At 50.0% G+C, this 16,977-nt stretch overlaps 5 protein-coding genes across 5 annotated transcripts; 1 reads left to right on the top strand and 4 right to left on the bottom strand.

The window, feature by feature from the left end:
- Positions 1 to 2,141: 2,141 nt before the first annotated feature.
- Positions 2,142 to 4,238, bottom strand: BDV17DRAFT_301084 (GMC family oxidoreductase; the record flags this gene model as incomplete). Its single annotated transcript, XM_073764182.1, has 4 exons — positions 2,142 to 2,185; positions 2,246 to 2,747; positions 2,849 to 3,731; positions 3,889 to 4,238. 4 exons carry the CDS (start codon positions 4,236 to 4,238, stop codon positions 2,142 to 2,144), a joined length of 1,779 nt encoding a protein of 592 aa, XP_073618901.1.
- Positions 4,239 to 5,652: 1,414 nt separating this feature from the next.
- On the bottom strand, positions 5,653 to 6,449 carry BDV17DRAFT_288156 (uncharacterized protein; the record flags this gene model as incomplete). The annotated part of the gene is made up of 2 exons (XM_073761333.1): positions 5,653 to 5,829; positions 5,886 to 6,449. The coding sequence occupies 2 exons, from the start codon at positions 6,447 to 6,449 to the stop codon at positions 5,653 to 5,655; spliced, it is 741 nt and encodes a 246-aa protein (XP_073618900.1).
- A 2,177-nt stretch (positions 6,450 to 8,626) lies between these two features.
- On the bottom strand, positions 8,627 to 9,539 carry BDV17DRAFT_301082 (glycoside hydrolase family 11 protein). Its single transcript, XM_073764181.1, has 2 exons — positions 9,137 to 9,539; positions 8,627 to 9,092 (listed from the first exon to the last, which is right to left on the bottom strand). Exons 1-2 carry the CDS (start codon positions 9,412 to 9,414, stop codon positions 8,693 to 8,695), a joined length of 678 nt encoding a protein of 225 aa, XP_073618899.1. The 5' UTR covers positions 9,415 to 9,539; the 3' UTR covers positions 8,627 to 8,692.
- A 2,481-nt stretch (positions 9,540 to 12,020) lies between these two features.
- Positions 12,021 to 14,120, bottom strand: BDV17DRAFT_288154 (alpha/beta fold hydrolase; the record flags this gene model as incomplete). The annotated part of the gene is made up of 4 exons (XM_073761332.1): positions 12,021 to 12,836; positions 12,915 to 13,375; positions 13,437 to 13,517; positions 13,955 to 14,120. The coding sequence occupies 4 exons, from the start codon at positions 14,118 to 14,120 to the stop codon at positions 12,021 to 12,023; spliced, it is 1,524 nt and encodes a 507-aa protein (XP_073618898.1).
- An 870-nt stretch (positions 14,121 to 14,990) lies between these two features.
- On the top strand, positions 14,991 to 16,534 carry BDV17DRAFT_288153 (cytochrome P450; the record flags this gene model as incomplete). The annotated part of the gene is made up of 2 exons (XM_073761331.1): positions 14,991 to 16,013; positions 16,061 to 16,534. The coding sequence occupies 2 exons, from the start codon at positions 14,991 to 14,993 to the stop codon at positions 16,532 to 16,534; spliced, it is 1,497 nt and encodes a 498-aa protein (XP_073618897.1).
- Positions 16,535 to 16,977: the final 443 nt, after the last annotated feature.

Below are 16,977 nucleotides of genomic sequence, written 5' to 3'. Positions count from 1 at the left end.
CGTTCTCATCTAAGTTTAAGCTTAAGCAAAGCGAGTTTGGAATTATGAAAGAATACCTCTCTGACAGAGAAGCCACAATACTTGAATGACCCCGAAAGCCAGTTCCCCACTATTTAAGGACAGATACTATTGGTTTACGCAAAATGTAACTGATGAAAGACCTTCCGTAAGATAGTACTGCAAGAACTGAGGTCTCCTTCAGCTGTATCTAGCAAGATAGGAGGTAAGGAACTTGAACAAGGCTCCTAATCACCAGTCGATGCGCCCCTGAGCATACATAATACTCTGAGGAGGACCTGCTGTTGCATACAGTGTTGACACACGTTATATATGAGCCTTGGCCTACATTAGAGCCAGGGGCCCCTGCCACGTAGTCTTCCATTCACTTTTCTCCACTTGTTGTTTGTACTTTAGAACCATGGCCTGAGCGTGTGGCAAGGTGTCCAATATCAGAACTGAGTGGACATGGATATTATACAACAAGATCTTATTTTGTTTGTTTGTAACGTGGCTTATGCTGTATCTCAGAATAACTGGATGGTAATAAGACAGAAGACCGCGTGAAGACTGGTTGACTAGGTCAATTGACTGGCATACTATGGCAGGACTGGAGTGAGTGGATAGTGACCCCACGGGGTTTGCTGCTATAATGATATTCGCTGTCACTATGCAGGAATAAAACAGGAGAGGTTGCACTGGGATCTCAAGTTGCAACCATATTGAGTTAAGTGAACAAATACCGGACTTGAGCAATCCGTGCATGGGGATTCTGTTGAATACGGACTACAGAGTATGATGTCCATCTATCCTGGATTACTGCAGGGAGCAGTCAAGGAGCCAACCAAGATATAAATACCCCGTCATGTCCTGTTCATCTGACAACTATCGACACTACTTTCGGCAAATAAGGTAGTCAATATAAAGCCCTTTGCTCTCTCCCTTTCTTTCTAGCTCTGTACTTCTCGTTCCCATCAGCCGTGGACTCCTACCGTCTCTTTGAATATATGGGGACAAGCGCAATGGGGCACAGCTTAACATGCATCGACTCGCCCACCCTACTGCCTGTACAATCCTCAACAACAGTATTACGCAGTCCCTTTTTTGTTAAAATCGACAGCTAATAAGTATGATCCTCTATTCCTCCGAATCCTGCGATGACCAGATTATTGGCCTGGTTCATAACACCAATGGATGTCTACCCGTCGATGTACCTGGGTTTGGTAGGGCCAAGTCAGTCCGCGTGGTGCCTACAGGCTGCCGAACCAAGCGTGCCCTTGACGCTGACGATGGAGGCGCCGAAGCTGAAGGTGAATCTGGTGCTGAGTCGGACATTGACTGGAAATGAGTCCCGAAGAAGGAACACTCCGAATTCATATACCCCTAGTGTCTTCACCCTTCATCACCGTACGAGCATGACGCGCATGGATTTTTTCACCCATGAGCTGGCAAGATAGTATCGCGCCCTAGACCTAGATATCCTAGCCGCCCAGGAAAGCAGCACTCTCCTGGCATATGAAGCCGGCCCAGTTGAGCTACTAGCCCTACGATACTAGTACCGCCGGTGGATGGCTATCTGTCGCTCTGTATTTGCTCGGGCTAGCTCAGGTTGACCCAGCCGTGTGGTTGAACACTTTTGCCAAACACTTTTGCCAACGCGGTTGGCAACAACCCTTGGCGAAGCTTAAGAAAAGGGGCCCGCATCTTGTATAGTACTGTTTGGGCCCCTGGGGCGATTGTGGGGGACAGTCTGCAGCAGCAGATTAATTCTGAGAACCAATTTACAGATATTACGATGGAATTCTGTGACCATGACAACAACTGCTTCATCACGCTTCTTGACAAAAATGACCCGCGTGGCGGAAACTGCCCGGGGCTCTCTGAGGGAGTTGGACGGCAGTGGTGAGAGTGGAATTCTGGCTCTCCGAGGAAGATGGACAAGATGCCCACTTTGGCCTCTAAACTTGACTCCTTGGTAGAGTGGTATTGCAGTTGAGTAGCTCTCCTCATCACTCCAAACACGATTTCAGAAAATATTGGTGATTTTCGTGTAAGCCGCCCGGGCTTCTAATAATATAACAGACTCCCAGATACAGTTGGTTGAAGCACAGATGTATTGTCGGATAGATCAGGGCTGCAAGGTCTCACCCACGGATAATATCGTCTGCAATCTTCTCGGCCAACATGTCTATTACCTTACTATCAGCATACCTCACCCGAAAGCAAACGGCAGGAAAGCATAACTCACAAACAGTACTCTGCGGGTGCCCAGGCGGCAGGAAAGGGAATGAGCTGGCATCAACGACACGAAGACGATTAACCCCAAACACTCGAGCCTTGCTATCAATAACAGCTCTGGGGTCATCCGCAGTCCCCATTTTATTGGTACACGAAGGATGCCAGAGCGTCATGACATTCTTGCGGATGAACTCGAGGATCTCTGTGTCAGTTTGGGTTTGGTTACCAGGGTAATATTCATCGCCTATAACAATAGGAGCCATTCCGTCGCTGGCAAAGGCTTCGCGGATGCGTTTGAAGATGGCTATTGCGGCCTGTTGATCTGATTCCGTTGTTAACCAGTTTGGGTTAATGATAGGAGGATCTGAAGTGTCTGTCGATGTGATTGTTATATTGCCTCGCGATGTAGGCGTGATCAGGATGCCTAGAATCGAACCGTACTGGTAGCCGTCCTTTGGCTGGTTGTTCATCAGACCTGAGAAGGACCCGAGATACCCAGCGCCGGACATGTACTGAACTGCGTCAGCCACCTGCGATCTTTGCGAGATGCGAAGCAGCAATCTACGGATATTCTTTGTGGTGGGGGGGGGGGGGGTTTGGGGTTGTGTCACACCTCAACTTCAGGCCAGTCCTTTGGAAATTTTGTAAGGCTCTCTTCTGTTTCTGACGAGAACCCTGAACGGCGACTGGAAGGGATTTTTTCGAATGCAATGAAATCAGCCACTGGGTTCGTCAATGGTCCTGTGTGCTTTGTTGTATAGTCGAGGAATCTGGAGACGAGGTAGAGAAGGTCGTTGGCAAGTCTGGTGAACGTTTCGACATTCACCCGATAGCTCAGTCCAAAGAACGGGTGATCCCACATATTATGGCCAACATGCAAGTCAGATACAACATCAATTCCATGCTCCGCTAGCTGGTCTGCAGGTCCGACTCCAGAGACCATAAGAAGCTGGGGAGACTGGAAGGCGCCGGCAGAAACGATGACCTCCTTTGATGCCATTATATCTGATCGGAACCCAAATCCATCCGCCACTTCAACGCCCACTGCATTTTTCTGCCCATCAAAGAGGATTTTCTTCGCGAGGTGCTGGGTACGTAGCGTCAGATTGTCAGGTAATTGTCTTCCTTTCTGGATAAAGGCCGCCTGAGAGCTGCTCCGTGTTTTATCATCCGGCCGAATGGTCGATGAGCAGAACTGGTACCCGAAGAGTTCCCCGTTGTTAAAACTGTTTGTCTCGGTCAAGCCGATGGCCTCCATCCCGCGTTTCATCCAGGTGGATAAGGACTGGACGAAGTTAGGATATGACACCTGTAGAGGCCCGCCAGCTACGTCGAAGGCATCCGCATTGTATTTAACAGTCGCATTGGCTGTCCTGGAGGTCTTATCTGGCGCTGTAAAGTTGACAGTCCGTTTGTAGAAGGGCAGGGTGTTCTCAAACGAATAACTAGTGTCGTTCACAACATCTGCCCACATGTCCATGGACTCTTTCGTGGGTCTGTCGAGCGTGTTAGACCAGACCGACCTCGCAATGCACCTACATTAAACTAGACCATAAACCAACCTCTGATAGACCATAAAGTTAGACGCCGAGCTAGTCATCCATGTCAGTACTCGCCAATCCACTAGTCTCAGTCTGCATTAGGTTGACTCACGATCCCCCCAGGCATTTCCCTCGTGCGAAATGTATCTCGCGCCCATCTGCACCGGCTTGTGGGGTAGTCACAAACCCCCAGTCCGCACCAAATTTGGCATCAGGATCAGATCCCACGGGGATGACGTCTGCGCCGGGTATGGCTGCGAGCGACCAGCTGTCTTCGTAATATGTCCCAGCTTCGATCAGGGCGACCTTATGTGAGGCTTCTGCTAGTCGAACAGCGAGAGTTATGCCGGCCGTTCCTCCTCCGACAACGACGTAGTCGAACGTCTCTGCCCTCGCAGCAGAACCGAGCAAGGCAGTGCCTATGATCAGATACGATGCGAGGTTGGACGTACGAGGAAGCATGGCAAACTGAGAGGGATTTTAACACCAGGTGATCGGACTGGGGAATATGCAAAAACTGAACGATAATAAAGTAAGGGTTGTCTCGGTATATAAATTGGGAGCCCAGAGATCGCTTATTGAACCTATGTGTCGCTGATCAGGGGTCTCAATTCCACCAAGGATAGACTGACCCGACACTGGATGCTTCAAAATGAGGCCTCGTGGGTAAATTGAGCCTAAGAACGACCTACATCCGATCACAGAGCACGAACCCAAAAAATTAGTCAATGGTATATCAATTGTCTGTCGGGACTCGGGACTCTGGGCCCGGTCGATATTCCAAATATAGGTGGCCTCCGATCCGAGCCGAATTCCATTAGATACCGCTTATCGTGATATGGGGAACAAACGGCGAAGCATATGTCCAAGGGGTATAGCCAACCTCGTCTTTTCGGCACGGTTATCTATACTTAACAATAAACAAACCACGAAGAGACCACCCTAATGCGAAATGTAAGCCACGCTCCCAAAAAATCCCGTTTAAATTCTCTTTAAGTGTCTCTAGCTTGGACGATTCGCGGAGAACGGTTAGGACATTGCGCACTGTTTCACCAACTAACTTTGTCTTTAAGGGGTTAGAGAAATCGGGCTTGCCCCCGACGCCGGAGATGGTCATTGCTGGGAGTGGGAGGTAAAACTGGAAGAGGGTGGCTTTGATGGCCGAGAGGCCGCAAGTTGAGCCTTTGATTAGGGTTAGGTGGGTCGAGAGGGTAGATGGCGAGATGCCGCAGGATTTGAGTAGTCGATGAGTTTCTGGGGGTTGCGGACCGCTCTTCCTTCATTATTAGTATTTTACTAACTTGGGGATGGGGGGTAGATAGAGGGCGTACAAGCGATGCAGTTGCATCCGGCTTCAAGGCTTTGCACATAAAGCTATGGGACCCGATCGCACTTGCCAAAAGACATATTCTTGTCACATTCGCTTCGCCTCGAGGCTCTGGGCTAGGTAAACACTCATCTCATCACACCTACTCACAAGAAAGATGTATTATCACAATAAAGAAAAGACAAAGCAACCTAAGGCTTCCTCGACGCATCCTCCGGCTTCTTTCCCAGGACAAGACGGAAGTTAGAATACAACCGCAGATAGTTGAGCTTAGAGTCCTCGACTTCGTCCTTGACTTCTTTAATAAAGGCCCTTGTGTCGTCGAGTGGCCAGCCCAATGCCTTGGTAAAGAGTCGCAGTGTATATCCCTCCAGCCCGTGCCTCATATGCATTATGTACGTACTCCCTATAAACGGGGTCCACGGTTCTCCTTCCATCCATTCGCCCCAGGGGATCTGAGTGGAAGAGGCAACAATTTGGTTAGTTTTGTTTGATACGTACTTCTCCTTTGAAGGGTTTATCTTGGAACCAAGATTACTACTACATACCTTAAAACACCTCCTCCCTGACCTCCGTACACCCCGCCTCCTCCATCCACCCCTTATGCCTCGCCGAGACATTAATCGGCTTCCCAAACCTCTCTGCGGCCTCTGCCACAAGCTTCTCCCACCTCCGTAGTGCAACCAGCTTCTCCTCATTCTCGTCACTCGGCTCATCAGTGAAAAACTGCAAGTCATTGTCCCGAATCTCAACTCGTTTTCCGACTCGAGCTCGTGCCGCACGGTGATATCCGTCGGGTACATCCACGCGCAGCCGGGGTCAACCACCGTGATGCGGACACCGGGGTACCCATCTTCGACTTTGCTCATCCACGACATGCCGCGAGCGCCATAGTCCAGGACTTTGAGGCTGCGTCCTTTCCCCTTCGATGATTGGCGCGCTGATGAGGTCTCCTCTCTCGGGCTCGAGGAGGAAAACCCACACGGTGTGGAGGGAGCTGTAGGCCGTCGTGGCCTCCTCGTCGTTGGGCCACGGGTACTCGTCCCGGTGGCCGCGCTAGCGGCGGCCATTCGCCATGGTGTGGTCGTGGTACTCTGGTGGTCCGTCTGGGCCTGCTTTGAATTTCGGGAGGGGCTTGAATGGTTTGCGGTTGAATATGTCTGCGACTTTGTTTTGTTGTCGTCTGGGCATGGTGAGAGGTCTGCTGCGGTGCCTCGCTTTGGGTTGGTTGGTTCCTCTGAGTGGTGTGAGGAAAGTGGGAGAGGGGGAGAGATGGAGATGGAGGAGGAGGAAGAGGGGCCTGTTTTTAGAGCAGCAGCTCGTTCGACCCAAGAGAGCTCCGTCATCTGCCAAAGATTTTCCAGCCCCCCTGCATGAATACACGATTTAGCGCTTTCTTTTTTTTTTTTTTTTTTTTTTTTTTTTTTTTTTTTTTTTTTTTTTTTTTTTTTTTTTTTTTTTTTTTTTGACTAAAAGAGCTTTGTAGGACCATCCGAGTGAGGTCCCATCTAGTTATATATATTCAAGCCGGCTTTCAGTAAAAGAGACATCTTTGAGCCAATCTGCCCACAAGAGCGCCTTTTCGCTATCTACATGTATACATTCTCAGCCAGACTACTAGGCTATTATCGTGTTATGAGCATCGAACCGCTACTCCGTAAACATGTCTATATCGTCCCAACCCCACATCGGCGCAACGCAATACGTCAATCCCACCTGCATCAATCCCGTGCAATCCTCGCGGCTCTCCCCCGCAAGAGTCTGATTGACCGCGCGGAAGAGGTCTGCCGTAATTCCAGTCGCGCTACACACAGCAGCGCAGGCTTGAGGACAGAGATGAGGTCCGCGGCTGTAGGGTGTCTGAGGTGTCGGTGTCACGTGAGCGGCGGCTTTTGACAGATACTACTTGAAGCGCTGTTAACATCGCAGGGTATATGTCGACCGCTAGTCGTATGTGAGACTTGCTTATTTAGGATGTCGGAAACTACGACGTCCGTTCACCGAGGCTTATGCAGACTTTTCTGCTATTTCCACGGTTCAAAAAGTTATATCTCTTCCAGTTGCTTTATCCGGCTAGATTGCTTATTATTGTATGTGTATTTTAAACCACCGTTTGCGGCTAGATTGAGAAAACAAGACCTTCATTCTTACATATTCGTGACGGTTGGTGTCGAGTAATTACGCCTGTTGGTGACGCTCATAGTATATGACCAGGTCTAATTGTGGCAACTTAAAACTAACACAGAATAAATATTTAGATACTGCAGTAATCAAGGACTGGAGTTTGTACAGATTTTGATTCTTGGTGATTGAAAAGGGATTAGAAAAAGGTGAAAACACTACAGATCTCTTGATTATTATCGTATGCCGATACCATTTTTGACTGTGTTTGAAATTTTATAGTACTAGGCGCAGAACTATATGACTTGCCTATCCTCAGCTGGCAAACGATCCAAGTACCCTTTGTGAAATTGGGAGTAAATAACTATATGCAGCGCCTCAGTTCCCCCCGTTCTATATAAGCTCGGAGTAGGGGGCTGTGTGCACGAGACGTGGGACTGGAGGGTATACACACAATAATTTCTCTTCTGATGATAAGCCACGATCAAAACTATCTACCTCGGCAAAAGCTTTTCTTACGAGGGCTGCAGAGAACTGTACCTGGCTGAGTCCCTATTCTCACTGTTTCGACCAGAATATTGTTAAAGAAGTTTCAGAAAAAGTGTCTCGCCGGCGAACCAGATGTTGAATCAGAGTTTGAAGAGACGGCTATTGGATCTAGTTAGATCGGATCCTGGTTGTAGATTGTAAAATGTTGGTAAACCACTCTAGGACAGGAGCACGCCTACACCCGCCATCGATTAATAAGGTCCTGCGACCCAAGACATGAAGGTTCACAGGTTAGCAATTGGTGAGCAAATCGATGGGTGATAACATGGTGAGAATATTACCCACTCTGGTAGGAAGGGTGAAAAATTACCCACACGGGTGATGTTAGGCAAGGAGTAAGATTTGTACGGGTTAGTCCACTGATAATATAGTACTTGTATGTCAAAAACTAACAGCCAGCACCATGAATAGCGAAGAATTACCCATTGGTCGGGTACTGGCAGGGCCTAGTGTTGAAAAATAAAGATAAAAAATGCCCGCAATAATTCAGCGGATGACTAGTGGGCAGATGAGACGAAGTTTACTTTTGTATGCTTTGCTTTGTTCTGGTCTTATCTTGCCTGGTCTTTATTTTTCCATTGCAGTAGCGGGATTACTTAATATAGATTCAGGGAGTGAATATCCTCAATTTATGCATGGATTGGCGTATCGTTCTACGACAAAGAGCTTTGTTGGGCGTCCAGGTGCAGATTACTAAGATCAATCGCTAGTTATATTGCTTAGAGGGGGGCCTAAGCTTATTGCAGACCGAGGGAGCTTTAAGAGAGCAATGAGGTCTTTCTGGTGCTAGTTATTGACGTTGAGTAGTGGTATGACCAGATATCTAGAATGTGTAGACCGGCGTTTCGCTTAACACAGACTAGAGAGGACAGCAGCATCATAAAGAATCAAAAGGAAAGGGCAGAACAAAGATACAGCCCTAGTAAACAGTAATAGACGCCGATCCACTACTCTGGTACCCCTCCGTTGCCACAATCTGGTAGTTATGCCTCCCCAGGTTCATTCCAAGCCTAGCCCATGCATTGAAATGGTTGGCAGTAGTGACACTTCCCGAAGTCCGCTTCGACTGGCGAACTGAGAAAAACTGCGTAAATGTGGCGGTGCCTTCAATTGATGGCGCATTGTATCGTGTTGCAGTGTAGATATCGTACGTCGCGCCGTCGGAATACACGGTGCCTCGGTAGGTGCCGCCGCTGCCGGGGTTGTAGTTACCGTATGATTCAACGATGTAGTACTCGATCAGGGGGTTTTGAGTCCAGCCGTATACGGCGAGGTATCCGTTGCCGCTAGGATTGAAGCTTCCACCATAGTTTATAGTTCTGCGACTGTTAGCTTGCGCTTCTGGTTGGATAACGGGACGTACCTCGTGCTTCCAGGATTCCATCCTTTTCCACCAACAAAATTTCCCACGTTGCTCCACTGCACTGTATAAGATCCGCCGGCACCGTTGGTGTAGGTCACATCACCGCCGCCGTCAGTCCAGAAGGAATAGTAGTAGCCGTTGCTCCAGCCGGTGGAGCTAGGTGTGGAACGCTCAAGCAAGTTTGTCTCGCGTACGGAGAGATCTTCAGACAAGTTAGGGGCAGCAAAAACCCCAAACCCAGCGAAGCAGGCAAGAAGAAGAGCGGAGAAGGAGACCATCGTGGTACTTGTTTTGTTGGTTGTGGGTTGTTGGGTTTCGAGAACCAGACAGAGGGAAATACTGCTTTATAGGCAACGTTTGATGGCGTCTGGACCAGAGGTACAGAATCTTCGCGGGGGAGAACAATTAGGCTGTTTCCGGCTCATCTGGCTATGAACTTCTGAATAGCCATTATGCCTTCCTAGGTAGCGAATCAGCAATATGCAAGAAGTGCATGTTCGAGACCCCGTGCGGACAAGTAACCCACAGACTAAACTCAGCGGGCACTGGTCCGTTCCACAAGGCACACTGCTTAATAGCCTGAATCGAGATTCTTTGCAGAAATCCTGCCGCTCCTTGTTCCAATGGGAAACGGCGCCGCTTGGCACGCTTAAACATTGGTGGATCCTTCAAGAACCAAGATCAACATAGTCGTGTAGCCCAATATCTCGTGAAAAGGCAATCAGTGCTCGCGGGTGTATTTAGCCACTGCTACCTTTGTCGCACTGTGTGGAGTCGAGTTCCGTTTCAAATAGAGGTAGCTCCGGCAACTGTTCCTGGGACCCTTGAAAACGACTGAGCGGCGTGTCACTAAGCGGGCGAGAAGCCCATTTCTCTGCAATGATATTCGAAGCCCCCCCGAGCATTGGGTTTTGAGGAGTTTCTGTCCCTTGGCCGCAGACCAGGACACAGTTTCGGTCAATACAGGATCGACTGAGACTCTGGCTTCAGCATGGCCGACTTAACGGGAGCCACCGCTAGACATCTGTTTGGGTATTATATATAAATCGGAGGAAGCATAATCGACTACCAGTACTTCTTCGCGTGCTACCTAGGCTGGCGCCGGGACAGTCACGCCGAGTCATGTCACCCAAGATGTGTTTTACTCCCACTCCATCACAATGCAACGCAGCCTCCCTGAGACCGCTCTGTTCATTCATGGCCTGCCCCACCCGTGTTGTCAGGCTAATCTTGCCTGACCTTTTCTGCTGAGAAACTCTGTGGCTGGTTTTATACTTATACCTCAAAGAGCATCACTGTAATCATGACTGGGTGGCAGCTATGGCTGACCTCCATTATTGCTTTTCCTAGTTATGGCTTTAATGGCCCAATGAGATTTCGGTTATTGAGCCATTCGATCACAAGAATGGGTCACTGGAAGTAGTACCAGTCCGCCCTTTTGGCTGTGGTGATAATTGGACCCAACTTTAGAGATGCAGCCTGCTTACACTTTATTCAGAACTGACTGTCCGGGCTATAAAGGTCGTGCTCGCTGATATTCCAGCTCCGCGTAGCGGGCGTCCCTGTCAAGCATGCCATCAGGTTACAACGATCCCTATCTCTATCCGTCGTATCCGTCGTCCCATATGCCCAAGCCCTATATGCTCCATCACACTGCCACGAACTCACCACTATTCTACCAGGAAAAGTCTTCCTCCCAATCCCCCTTAAAACACACGCAAACGTCCCCGACCTTGCGTCAATCGCATTCCAAGCCCTACCCCGTATCATGGCAACCTCACACAACAGCCTCGACTTCCCACCCGACTCTCACCCAGCGGATTCTCTGGTCGTCGTAATTCTCGTTTTAAACTTCTGGTCCAACTCGACGTATACGGCGGCCCTGTGTGACACTACACGGGTGCTTGTAGAGGAGATTGACGCCTTGGCGAGCCGCGAGGGGCTGGGCGAGCGGTTCCGCTATATGAATGATGCTGATGCATGGCAGGACGTTATTCCCTGATATGGGGGGAGAGAGTGTTCGGGAGACCTAGCGCCTGTCAAGAGTGTATAATCCACGGGGAGTCTTTCAAAGGAAGGTTCCCCGGGGGGTTCAAAGTTGTTTCGGACGGGTTCTGGATAGGATCTGTTTATTGCACTACAGGGCTCTTCAACCGGAATGTTATGGACTTCCACTATTCGTAACATACTATGCTTTCTAAACGTAAATAGATCATGATCGGAATGAAATGATATTGAGGCTGTAGGTCAAGCAAACCAGCCCTTGGTGTAAGTAATGCTACCCAACTGTCCCCCATCTTATGCATTGCACAAAGTGCACGTGCGCTTGTTATCATCTTCCAGAAGAGCTTATAAAATAACCTACCCTCCTTAGGGAGTTGACACATTCATATAAGCAACAACACACTAACATCCCTAACTAAATTGTTATCCTCCATTCCTAACGCAGTCACCCCCTTTGCAAGGATACTCGGAAAGTGTCCCTGCCCTCGTATAACAGGCAGGGCACTGTTCGTGCCCCATTTCAGGTACGGGCTAATATCTGCTTTGGCGTTCGTCTATCCTAATTTGGGGATTTCTGGCCGTTGATATTCGGCTGGATTGCGTGTAGGGTCCTGGGAAGAAAATGTATGCGCCGCCTACCGCTCCAGCTTCCTTAGGTGGCCGCTGCAGCGTCGTGCTGTAGTAGCCCAGACCTGAGGTGTTCCTGAGCAAGCTAATTTCGGCCCATAACACAGTGAAGGCTTTCACCCAGTCTAGGTCGCGCGCGTCGTCGCCTCTGTGGGATTGTGGGCTTTTTTACTAATTATCTGATACATGCAATACTATGACAATGTGATTGAGCAGACCTAATACTAGAAAGATCAGATTGACAATGCCCGTACTAAGTCCTCGAAATAAGCCTTGCCCCTCTATATACTTCGTTAAGCATCTTCTCACCAATCCGCCCATCCTGCCATTCAGCCGTATGATGCTTCAGCACCGCAAGAATTACCCTAACCCCCTCCGTATCAATAGGTACCCAATGCGCCGAGTTCGGTAACACAATAACTTCACTCCGAGGCGCAAGGTACGCATGAATCCCATCGAGGCAGATCTCAGGAAGCATAACGTGATCCTTCAGACCCCAAATGACCGTGGTTGCGACATTTAGCTGTGGTCCTTGAACGTCTTCCGCACCTTTTGATCCAGCGGCACCATGATCACGACGGCTTGCCACCCCGGTCTCCCTCAACGACCCGAGTAGTTCTTCGGACTTTGCCCACGGCCCACGCAAGACGCCATTGCGGTAGAGACCCGTCATGTTCCAGAGAATATTGGCCGGGGACTTTGCTCGCGCCTGGACGCTATCGCCGTAACTCTCGGGTATTCCCGGCGCCCTTATATTTGTGCTTATGCTTGTCTGCGCTTCACTCTCCCCAGGACCCAAAGTCGCAGCTAGGGCTTCAACGAAATCAAAATCCGAATTTCGGACGTTGGCGAGTCGAATGAGGGCCCGCATCACAGCCATCTCATTCCATGTCCCGAGGGCATACCCCACGACGCGCTCAGACAGATCGAAAGTGAATACGTAGGCTAGACACCATATCTGGCGCAGTAATAATGTGCATGTCTTAAATAATTCCCATAGTCTTAAGTGGGAGAGCATCTGTGGGAGACACTGGACATGGCGGGTGAAGTTTACAATTGCCAGGTCAGTCTAGATAGAGTAGTCTGTGTTAGTGATTTACGCTCAACTTTGGGTAATCTGGGTTAGGTAGAGAAGAGTAGTACTCACAAATAGCCCATTCATCAGCACGAATTGGTCCGCAACCATGGGGGCTTCCACCGCCAGCCTCGTTGCCAAGTTACACCCCCAGTCATGAGCGACAAGGACCACCTTGGCCGGACTTTCGCAGTGACGCTGTCGCACAGAAATACAGAATTCAGCTAGCGCTTCAAGCACGCCGGTGTCGTATTCCGCGAAGCTGTCGCTGCCGCCGTACCCTGGCAGATCGACGCAGACGATGAGATTATCATCTCGAGCTACGGCCTGGTTTCGGTCTCGGTGAGAGAGGAGGTTCCTCCACATCAGCGAGCTGTCAGGGAAGCCGTGGAAGAAGATTATGAGGTTCTTGGGCTGTGTAATTGCATGCTTGTTGTGGATATAGTGGAGTTTGTGACCATTGCGGAGGTTTATGAAGTCGTGGTTGAAGCCGGGTATGGGCTTTTTGGAGAGATCCCAAAATCGTTGGCGAGCTGGAAAACCAATAGCTCAGCTGTGCTTTTATGTATATAGTATGGTAGAGGGGGCTGTTACCTGTTGCTAGACTTTTCTTGTCCTCCTGCGTCAGGGGTGGCAGTCCGCGGGTAAAGCCCGCCTTGATGCATCGAATGAGTCCTAGAGTTGCTAGTATATAGAACACAATATGGCCCAGCAGCTGGGTAATGCAGCTGGCCATGATTGCCTGATTGATTTTCTCCTGGCGTTGTGTGCGGAGGGTGGGGAGTGCAGGTGCCAGAAAGCTGCAGGAGGACGCAGAAAGACGCAGATCTTGGATCACGCGTGGAGTGCCCTTTGGAGCTTATATCGAATATAGAATGACATCATTAGATAACCTATTTCTCGCCTAACATTTACTATAGGTAAAATTCTGTTCATTCTTACGTATTCTTTGGAAGGCCCTAAATAAACAGTCTGGTGGGAGATCCACACACTGGCCCAAGTCTACTCCAGGTATCTGTGTCAATATGGATGTACTTGCATCTCAACACGGACTATTTACAGCTTTGACTTTGGCTTCGACTCGCCCCTCTTCTCTCCAGCCCCGTGGAAACCGATAAGCGTCACATCGCCCGGCTGCGGGGTCTGGTTGTCAGAAGGGGTGTATTTATTGACGACTAGTTTCAGCGGCGCTTCTTGGGTCGTCGTTGCGTGAGGGTATTCGCGCATGTACTGCGCGTCGACGGTGCGCTCCGTCACGATGAAAGGAGAGGCGGGCATGGTAGATGATAATAATAATATGGAGATTATCGCTAGTGTTCAGCTTAGCTTCGAGACGTCTTTACAACACAAAGAAGCGAAGGAAATTAGACGCGTAGGCAGAGTCGAGCTGAGGCGATCTGGGATGATGGCATCCGTGGGGTTGAGACCTGGGGCCTGGGTCTTTGGGTATTATTTCCTTCAGGTCCGCGATGGCGAATCGCTACCGATGTCTTCGCGATGATCGTGATCGGTAATCACGTAGACTTTCATCCTATGGAGCTTGTGGACCTTGCAGCGATCGATCTGGCAGGATCTACAAACCATGGATCTTTGGTGCGGGTTGAGATACACCGCTCGTCCCAAGATCTTTCCTTCGCGCTTGGGCTGGAATTTATCAGAATCTCATGGTCTGACGCCTCTGCGCAATAGTGTCTAATATATATCATTTTTGGGTCATCAAGTTGGGCTTGGTGGCTCCATTGCTCTGGCATCCCGAGGGTGCAGGATTGGGATTCACGCACAGCCCTAATCGCCCCTCAGCGTGCCCACTACATTGGCAATCCACAGGCCCCGAAGATGTCCGATGTATCAGAATTTACAGCGTATCAACACGACATGGCGCCACTGACGTGGATTATGGATAAGATCTCTTCGAGCCGTCAGTGCAGGTGTCAGCAGCAAGCGAAATAAGCTGGTGTGTCGCCATGCACCGTGACGAAAAGCTGTCTTTTCAATCCAGCAACAATCTCCCACGAATGCCCTTGCATACTTCTCGCACGATGTACCTCAGCACTTCCTACATCATACTCCTCAGTGCTCTCTTAACGCTATGGTACCTGTATCGGCTCATAATTGGCGTTCGCAATCGCAGGAGCCTGGCGCGCCAATATGGCTGCGAGAAACCGTCATCCCCCCCCCCCCCAGAAAGATAAGATCCTTGGGATAGACGTCCTGCTTGAGGAATGGCGCAACTTCCGCAATAACACATACCTCAACATGCTCGTGAACCGTTTCAACTCATGCGGAAACACCTGGTCATGCCGGACAATGGGCCAGACAAACTTCGCAACCGTCGACATCGAGAACATCAAGACCATCCTCGTGACACAATCCCAGCTCTACGGGCTCGGGCGCACAAGGAGTTCTGTGCTGGGAAGCACCCTCAACCACGGCATTTTCACATCAGAGGGCAACGAGTGGCGGTTCTTGAGGCGGATGAGTCGGCCTGGGTTTTCGGCTTCGCATGTTCATCTCGAGCCGCATGTGCAGAGCCTGCTTGAGCAGGTTCCGGATGACGGGGAGCCTTGTGATCTGCAACCGCTTTTTCATAATTTGACGTTGCATAATGCAGCGTCGATATTTTGGGGCGAGGACGCGATACGGCAGCTGGACGAGGGGAGAAAGGGGTTGGCAACACGAATGAACGATGCTATCTGTAAGGCTTTTGCGCATACGCAAGACGTTATGGTGTTAGGGCCACTGGCGAAGCGGTTTCAGTCTTCGGAGACCAAGAGCGCAATTGCCTTGGTGTACAGCTTTATACTGGAAAACTCCAAGGCTGTCTTTCGCCAGAAGAGCTCGTCTACTTCCAACGACACTGAGCCTTCCAAAGGCAGTGGCGGAGAAGAGTCAGGAGTAACAGCCTTATTCTACGACTACTTCAACCCCCGCGACTTTGACACAGTGCACATCCAGCTCCGACAAATGTTCATGGCCGCCGAAGGCACAACAGCCGAAACATTAACGCACCTATTCCATCTCCTCTCTCGGCACCCACGAGTTCTCGACACCCTCCGCGCCGAGATATCCCTACGACTACCTGCCGGTCAAACACCCAGCTCATCAGACTTGACAAAAAACCTGCCTTACCTCAATACCTGCATCAAAGAAGTCCTCCGTCTCTTCCCAACAGTGCCATTCAACAACCGCATCGCACTACAAGATACGGTCCTTCCCAGGGCGGCGGGCCATCGGGGTTCTTTCCCATCGTCGTGCCCGCGGGCGCCGAGATCTCGCTGCCGCATTACCCCCGCTACAGACGGAAGGATATCTTCGGAGAGGACGCGGACGAGTTTGTGCCGGAGCGGTGGCTGCGACCGGAAGACCAAGACGAATCAACCCATGATCAAAGTCAAAGCCTAAGCCAAAGAGCGTGGGTGCAACAATGCGAAAGCTATCTCCCCTTCAGCATTGGTAAACGCGCATGCCCTGGGCGGCCGATTGCACTGGAGACTGTCCGGTATGTGGCCGTGAGATTGCTGCAGGGGTTTTCGCATATTCGGGACGCATCTGATAATCGACCGTGGCGGGAGAACTGTGGTGCTACGTTGCAGAGTAAGTTTGGTGCGGTCGAGACGATGAAGAGGAGGGGGAAAGAGAAAGAGGATTCAGACTCGGGGTATATGTCTGAGATTAGCTCTAGTTCTTTATAATACGTTTAGGGTTATGTGTATGAAACGAGGCTTCAAATCAGGGGCATCTATGGTCCATCTCCAACTACGTCGTACGTATGTCAGGTCTAGCCAATTCCCTCTCAGCCCCATCAATCTCACACCGAATGCCGTGGAGGGCTTCTTGACTTCTATTTTAGCGATTCGCGCCCGATATCGCATCCTAATATCGCCATACTACCATATCGGCAGTAAGTTGGCTATGATCAATGTGCATTTCGTGAACTGGCAGACTGGGGAGCCTATAAATATAGAAGTGGTATATGAGCGGGTAGAGTAGGGGAAGGAGATAGTACACCTTTCTTAGGGCTGGGAGGCCTTCCCTACGCCCGTCCGCCTCTGACTCGTGCGAAAGCAGAACAGCAATTCAACAGAGGGAATTCCAATCCTGAGGTCTTTTAATTGTTGTAACCTTCTAGCGGGAA

This window comes from Aspergillus undulatus, assembly GCF_047715775.1.
Source record: "Aspergillus undulatus strain CBS 261.88 unplaced genomic scaffold BDV17scaffold_7, whole genome shotgun sequence".
NCBI lineage: Eukaryota > Fungi > Ascomycota > Eurotiomycetes > Eurotiales > Aspergillaceae > Aspergillus > Aspergillus undulatus.
This window is presented reverse-complemented; position numbering and strand designations above follow the sequence as displayed.

Excerpts from the sequence above, each read along its gene's own strand:
- BDV17DRAFT_301082 (XM_073764181.1), bottom strand. The coding sequence starts at position 9,414 with ATGGTCTCCTTCTCCGCTCTTCTTCTTGCCTGCTTCGCTGGGTTTGGG. Across the intron at positions 9,093-9,136 it reads TGGAATCCTGGAAGCACGAG|AACTATAAACTATGGTGGAA; the intron begins GTACGTCCCGTT and ends TAACAGTCGCAG.